This window comes from Eriocheir sinensis, chromosome 48 (assembly GCF_024679095.1).
Source record: "Eriocheir sinensis breed Jianghai 21 chromosome 48, ASM2467909v1, whole genome shotgun sequence".
In the NCBI taxonomy this organism is placed as follows: domain Eukaryota; kingdom Metazoa; phylum Arthropoda; class Malacostraca; order Decapoda; family Varunidae; genus Eriocheir; species Eriocheir sinensis.
This window is the reverse complement of record NC_066556.1, coordinates 7,313,905-7,321,404: the sequence shown is the minus strand read 5'-3', so window position 1 is coordinate 7,321,404 and position 7,500 is coordinate 7,313,905. Positions and strand designations below refer to the sequence as shown.

At 47.2% G+C, this 7,500-nt stretch overlaps 1 protein-coding gene across 1 annotated transcript in view; it reads right to left on the bottom strand.

Annotated features, from left to right (window-relative positions):
- Positions 1-154: 154 nt before the first annotated feature.
- LOC126981532 (uncharacterized) overlaps positions 155-7,500 on the bottom strand; it is a 128,204-nt gene continuing 120,858 nt past the window's right edge. Inside the window, exons 6-8 of the mRNA XM_050832727.1 lie at positions 6,713-6,884; positions 2,036-2,172; positions 155-1,265 (exon numbers count right to left, since the gene is read on the bottom strand). Of these exons, the coding sequence (XP_050688684.1) occupies positions 1,153-1,265; positions 2,036-2,172; positions 6,713-6,884 (422 nt within the window). The 3' untranslated portion in view covers positions 155-1,152. The remainder of the gene's footprint in view (positions 1,266-2,035; positions 2,173-6,712; positions 6,885-7,500) is intronic.

The following is a 7,500-nucleotide window of genomic DNA, read 5'->3' as shown; positions in this document are numbered from 1 at the left end:
GATGGATATATATATATATATATATATATATATATATATATATATATATATATATAGAGAGAGAGAGAGAGAGAGAGAGAGAGAGAGAGAGAGAGAGAGAGAGAGAGAGAGAGAGAGAGAGAGAGAGAGAGAGAGAGAGAGAGAGAGAGAGAGAGAGAGAGAGAGAGAGAGAGAGAGAGAGAGAGAGAGATGCCAAACTGCTATTGCATTCGAAAAAAAAAACATCAGCTATTATGACAAATCAATATATACACTAAAATGATGAATACAATATAATAATCAGTGAATACAATTTATCATCATTATTTTACCGAATGAACGGAAATATACGCAATCAACACAATTCACAAATACTAAAAAAAATCCATTCATTATTTTTTTTTCTCGATTCTTCACATTCATCAATTTACTTTTTCATGTAATTCAGTCTTCATCGATTTTCCACATTCCTCTCTTAAATTTTAAATGATTTTTTCGGTTCTTTTCAATTTTGTTTCACTTTTATGTGATCCACCTCTCTTTAATCTTTGTTTGTTTTTCCACTTTTATTCCTCATCCACTTAAGTACCTTCTTTTTTTTCGTCTCTCATCTGTCGCCTATCCTTCTTTAGCACGCCATTTCTTTTCGAATCTTCATTTAGTATCCATTTAGTATCTTCATTAGTATCCCATTGCTCGTTTGTCTTCTTTTTTTTTCTACCTCAATCCCATACCCACTGACGTACCTTTCTTTCATATCATTTATCAACATTCCTTCTTTAGCATGGCATTTCTTTTCGAATCTTCATACCTTCCTTTTAATATCCGTTGCTCGCTTGTCTTTTGTTTCGATACTTTTTTCTACTTCAGTCCCATACCCACTGACGTACCTTTCTCCTATATCATTCGTCAACATTCCTTCTTTAGCACACCACTTCTTTTTGAATCTCCATATCTTCCTTCTAATTCTCATCGCTCCTTTGTGCCATTTCCTGCCGTATATATCTTACCATCCATTTCCGCCGGCTGATCCCAAACTGTCCCATTTTTCTTTCCGGCTCACACAATTCATCCCTCATTCCCTTTGTTCGTCTGAGCGGCTGTCTTGTACTTCTGCCTTAATACCACACCACATAGATTCATCTTCACTTGAAACATAAGGCCGGCAGTGTTCTAGGTGAGCGCAAGGACGGCGTAGGTGACAAGAAACAAGAGACCCGAGGTTGGGCGGAGTGTAGGCGGACCAGCATCTGTCGTTGAGTGTTGCATTGCCGCTGAACTCTCTCCTGTAGGGGGCAGAGAGAGGAAAATAGTGTGAGTACGAAGGATAATGACCTGTGTACATGATGAACTTAATCGCCTCTTGAACGTTTATGCAAAATAGGAGAGAGAGAGAGAGAGAGAGAGAGAGAGAGAGAGAGAGAGAGAGAGAGAGAGAGAGAGAGAGAGAGAGAGAGAGAGAGAGAGAGAGAGAGAGAGAGAGAGAGAGAGAGAGAGAGAGAGAGAGAGAGAGAGAGAGAGAGAATTAAGAGGTCGAAATGGAGACGTAGAACGATGCATATTTGAAGGGAGATATGAAAGGGAGATGAGGGTGAGAGGTGATGTGGTGTAAATGCGTGCAACATGAGATAGATAGATAGATAGATAGATAGACAGACAGACAGATAAATAGAGAGAGTGGGGTTGTGTCAGGAGTGAGGGGGAGGATGAGAACGATAGAGACGATGAGAATGGGCTTTCATAAAGAAGAAGATAGAGGAGGAGGGTGACAGTCCTAGTGATTGGGATTCGCCCGCCTGCCTGAGGAGTGTGGAGGGGCACGAGGGCGGCCTGACGGAGGGAAGAAAGAAATTAACAGGGAATGGAAAGATACTAGGGGAAATCAGGACCAGCTGAGGAAGGTTTGAAATGAGTGAAAGGGATATTTAAGAGGCAGAACAGGAGGTAGGACATGCTGATGAGATGAAAGGGGTATGAGAGGGTGTTGGAGGAAAAAAGAGACGACAAGGGTCTGACCGGGCGTGCTGACAGAGGACCGAGGCGCGTGTCTACTCACCGTCCAACACGTGCACGCGGACGTCCGCCGTCACGGTGTCCCCGGCGGTGCAACTGTAGGTGCCGGAGTCACTGACGGCGGCGCGGGCGATGTGGAGCCACGAGCTGAGGCCGGAGCCCATGAGCGAGGTGTCCACCCTGCCGGGGAAGGCGCGAGAAGAGTTAAGAAAGAAGATACACAACATACAGCACAAGGAATGACTGGAGACACAAGACACGTGACGCAATGCATGAGACAAGAGACACGAAACATGGTGCATAGCAAAGACGAGACGAGACAAGAGACAAAGTAAAATGAGAAATGAGGTCTATAGCGCTCGGCTTTCAACTGAGAGGTGCCAAATTTTATTCCATAGCCACCCAGCAGCGAATGACTATTTGACATGAGTCGCGGGGATGTGGCCTGCTCCCCGCGGGTGGGTGGTACCACAAAAAGCAAGTAACCAAAGGATGAAAATCTGAGGCCTTTAGATCCGTGACAAATGAGGGGGGGGGGGGGGTTCAGTTTCGGAAGATACAAGGAGTGGGTAGATTTTTTAGCTCTCAGAGTTCAGTCTACAAGTAGGGGGGGTAGATTTTTTTTTTTTTTCCAGCTCAGTTCAGGAAGATACAAGTAGTGGGGGTAGACATTTTTAGCTCAGTTCAGGAAGATACAAGTAGTGGGGGTAGACATTTTTAGCTCAGTTCAGGAAGATACAAGTAGTGGGGGTAGACATTTTTAGCTCAGTTCAGGAAGATACAAGTAGTGGGAGTGGACTACAGACACGAGAGACACGACACAAAAGCCACGGGACGCGAGACACGAGGCACCAGACGTGACGCACCGAGGGGAAAGAGACAAGAGACAAGACAAATGAGACAAAAGACTAGAGGCGAGGCGCGGGACGGGACACAAGACGTAATGGCAAGATAACCCAACGGCACGAGGAATGGGACGAGGCGGCGGGTGCGGCAGTAAGAGGCCACGGAGGGTTTCCTATTGCTCATTTTGACTTATTTTCCCGCCCTTTTATGCGTCCATGATTAAAGCCCGTGAAGGAGAAGGCCCCGCGAAGCCGTAAACCCTGAATGCCTACACTAAACCGCGAGACGTGAGGCCGCGCACGCAGCAAACCTCCCTCCCCGGGGTACCTGTGGGCGGAAATTGCATCCCGCCGTCATCCCTTCCCTGACCCTCTCCCCGCGCGGCACACATATACGCAGCCGCACCTCACGACGCCCACCGGTAATAGTATCTCAACAGAGGCATCCCCGGGGGCTATAAATCCTTGCGAACAGCTGCAGTCAGGTCACCGAGGAGTCAGCTCAGCGGTGTGATGAAGATTGGCCGCGGGACCTCAGCCTTGCCTCAGCGCGCCACTCTCTCCGTCACGCGCGGCCACATCCTCCCCTCCATCCAATTTTGTCCTCGCGCTGATGTAACAGATTATCGTAGGAATTTGGTTTATTGTAGGGGCTATCGGGACCGCTATCAGGACGCGGCTGGCTGCAGGGGATGGGTTACGAGGCCAGGGTTCGAGGGTGCAACGGGTTCAGTTGGCGCCGGGAGGAAAAAGCGGGTTATGCGTTCTTTGTTGCATCGTTTGGGGTATGTCCGAGCGAGCGTGCAAGGGTGGGCAAAGTGGGTTGTGGAGCGTGCCAGCGCGTGGACCATTACGTGTCACACTCATGCATAGATTACACACTCATGAATAATCTACCTCTCATGCAACGAGAAATACGACCACTAACACCCAAGGGCTTCTGTCTTCCCCCTTACTACACGTCCTCTTCCTCCTCCTCATCTTCCTCCCCCTCCTCCTCCTCCTCCTCTTCTTCCTATTCCCCATCTTCCTCCTCCTCCTCCTCTTCTTCCTATTCCCCATCTTCCTCCTCCTCCTCCTCCCCAAGTGCTGTAACTCACTCGTAAACGCTCTTCAGACTGCCCTTAAACACGCATGCACGCACCCAAGCACACACACACACACACACACGCACACACACATTATTATTCGCTCTCTCCCGCATGAAAAAAAAAGAAACATGCAAAACCAGTAAAATTGCTCCGCTGATACAATGTCATTTCGTGCACACACACACACACACACACACACACACACACACACACACACACACACACACAGGTACATTCAATAAACACACTCGTTACACCTGAGCGTCAATTTTCACCTGCAACGTCACTCGGTCATTTCACTCCTCCTCCCCCCTCTCCCTCCCCCACCCCTTCCTCCCTTTTACCCTTTTTTTCCCTTCCAATCCCCTTCCCGCCTTCCATCATCAATCTCTCTTGCCCCTGATCGAGAGAGAGAGAGAGAGAGAGAGAGAGAGAGAGAGAGAGAGAGAGAGAGAGAGAGAGAGAGAGAGAGAGAGAGAGAGAGAGAGAGAGAGAGAGAGAGAGAGAGAGAGAGAGAGAGAGAGAGAGAGATGGATCGTGAAGTGACCCTCCCCCGTTGGTTTGGAATTTATGTTGACGACGCTTGCAGAGAGGGAGTGAGGGAGAAAAGGAGAGAAGGATAATGAAAGGGATGCAGAGGAAAGTGCGTGGAGCGATAAATTCGGGAGAGAGAGAGAGAGAGAGAGAGAGAGAGAGAGAGAGAGAGAGAGAGAGAGAGAGAGAGAGAAGAGAGAAGAGAAGAGAAGAGAAGAGAAGAGAAGAGAAGAGAAGAGAAAAGAATAAAAAGAAAAGGAAAATAATATAAAGAAAAACAGTAAATGAAGAGTAGGAAAGATAATAAGTGAGGATAAAAGCAAAAAGTAAAGAAAATGAAAAGAAAAGAATAAAAAAGAAGAGACGAGATGAAGAGAGAGAGAGCATATAAATCCAAGGTCCGTAGCTCTTTCTAATTAGAGAGGAGGAGGAGGAGGAGGAAGAGGAGGAGGAGGAGGAGGAAGGGACAGTGAAAAATGCGCGTGAGTACGAGGAAAACAGAAATTAATAAAGACTGGCTTCATTCTGGTTACCCTTTTGACGCTCCCTCCCTTTCTTTTTTGCCTCTTGCCCTTTCTGCCTCTCCTTTCACTTATTCGTCCTCTTTTGTTATTGCTTTTTTTCTGGTTTGTTTTTATTTTGTTCGTTATTTCTTGTATTTTCTTCTTCACTCATGTTTTTTTTATTTTTGTTTTTCTTTTCTTAGTTATTTCTTTCTTTTTCATCTTCATTCCTTATTTTCTTTACGTGTTTTCTTTTCTTCGTTATTTTTTTCCATATATATTTTCTTTCATTTCTATCTATCCGGCTTTTTTTTTCTTTTGCTCCTTTCTCCTTTTCAGTTTGTCTTCTATTCTTTCTATTTCGGGTTGTCCTTCACTTCGCTCTACCTCCCTTTTGTTTCCTCCTCCTCACTTGCTGATTTCATGCGTTCTTTCCTCTCTTCCTTCCTTCCTTCCTTCCTTCCTTCCTTCTATCCTTCTATCCTTCTCCAATTAATCTATATCACCCTTGCTTCCGTGTTTTCTTCATTTCTTTCTTCTTCTTTATTGTCATACCTTCCTCATTCCATTGTTTCGCCTCTCCTCCATTCCTTCTCTCCCTCTTCTTATTGGGGTCATGTTACGCCCCCGTGCCGCCGCCCCGTCCCTTCATTAAAGAACAAACAAACGAGGCGGGGCACACTCAGCCCTTCGGTGGCGGCGGAATAATAATTGTAGTCTTGGGGCTTGAACGCGATATTTTACCTCGCCACTCCCCTCTCCTATCCCTTCCTTTCTTCTCTCCCTCCGTCCTTCCTTCCTTCCCTCCTATCTTTGTTTCCTTCCTTCCTTACTTGTTTTTTTTCCTTCCTTCATTCCTCCTTTTTTCCCTTCATAAAGACTATTCATTTGATTGCCACCACGCACTTAGTATCTTTAATAAGCCTCCTCCTTTTCCTCTTCCTCCTCCTCCTCCTCCTCCCTCTCCTATTTCTTCTCCTCCTCTCTCGTTTTCAATAGCTTTTCCTCTTCCTCTTCCTCCTACGTCTTCCCATAAATCCCCTTACTGTGGACTCTTCCGGAATTCATCATTTTCATCAAGTTTGGACAATTGCGTGAGTGTGTGTGTGTGTGTGTGTGTGTGTGTGTGTGTGTGTCTCATAAGTCAGTGATACATAACGAAGGTTCTTTCTTTGGATACCCTCCCCTAAAGCTACCGTTATCCTTTCCTAAGCTTCCTCTTCCTTATCCTTCCTCCCGGCCCCTCACCGCTCACCCTCTCTGTATCATATCGTCCCTGTGTATGTACTGTTTCTCTAAGCCCATAATAAATAACGGCTACTTTCCTTAAATATCCTCCCCTGAAGCTAGCGTTATCCTTTCAGAACTTTCCTCTTCCTTATCCTTCCTTCCTGTCCTTCACCGCTTACCCTCTCCGCTTCTTATCTTCTCTCCTCCCTCTCCTCCCCACCCGCTCTCCCGCTCTCTATCCCAACTTTCTCCAGAGTCAGAGGTCGTGTGGTCCAAGTCTTTCGTGTACGGACGGATTGAGCTGCGATAATGGCCTGATGTTTGCCGGGGGGGGCGCGGTGAGGGGGGCGGCGCTGTGGCCATAGGGGAGTTGTGCGTGGGGTAGGAGGGGGCGCGTGTCCCTGCAGCCAGCAAACACTTGGAAACAGGGGAAATTGAAGGACCCAAGACGCTTTTATTCTAGTTTATTACAGACATGCGTTCAGGAGATGGCTGCGTGTGCGTGTTGTGTACTCACCTGACTCCCCTCTGCGGCATGGTGGTGACGGGCCGGCCGCCGAAGGTCCAGAGCACGGGGCGGCTGGGCGGGACGGGCATCACCACGCACTGCAGGCCCACCGTGGAGTCGACGCGGTAGTATGCCTCGCTCACCGCCTCGCCCCGGGAGTCACGCACCTCGATGCCGGGCACTGGGGGACACAATCACACACACAAACAGGTTACTCGGGGAACAGAAACGCTGGGTGCAGGTTTTCCATGTGCTCGAGGGAACATTTTTATCCTGTTCGTACTATTTTTGGGGGGACCTGACACACATTGAAGGACTGTTGTAATTTGCTCTTATTTTTGTGTGTTGAGGTAATAATGATAGGTAGAGGTAGAGGGCAGAAGACACCAGAAAGGCCAAGGAAGACGTGGAGAAAGGTGGTGGAGGAAGATATGAGGAGGCTGAACATCACGGAAGAAATGGCTGTGGACCGGCAACAGTGGAGGAGGCTCATATCCCGTCCAACCCCACCATAGGGAATAAATGGACGTTAAACGAAGATGATGATGATGATGATGATGAGGTAATAATGACAGTAGACACACACGCAGTTTAATCAGGAGTCTGGGAAGCCGGGGGATACTATATACCCTGTGCATACCACCTTACTTTTATTTCCTAGGGTGATGTTCTTAGGTAATAGTAATAGTATATCAAGCTTTACCATTATAGGAGGTTGTGATGTTCTCTTGCTCCAGGCCTACGTGAAGCTTGTCCTGAGGCGCACTTTTTTCACTAGGATACAATGTGTTCCGGCT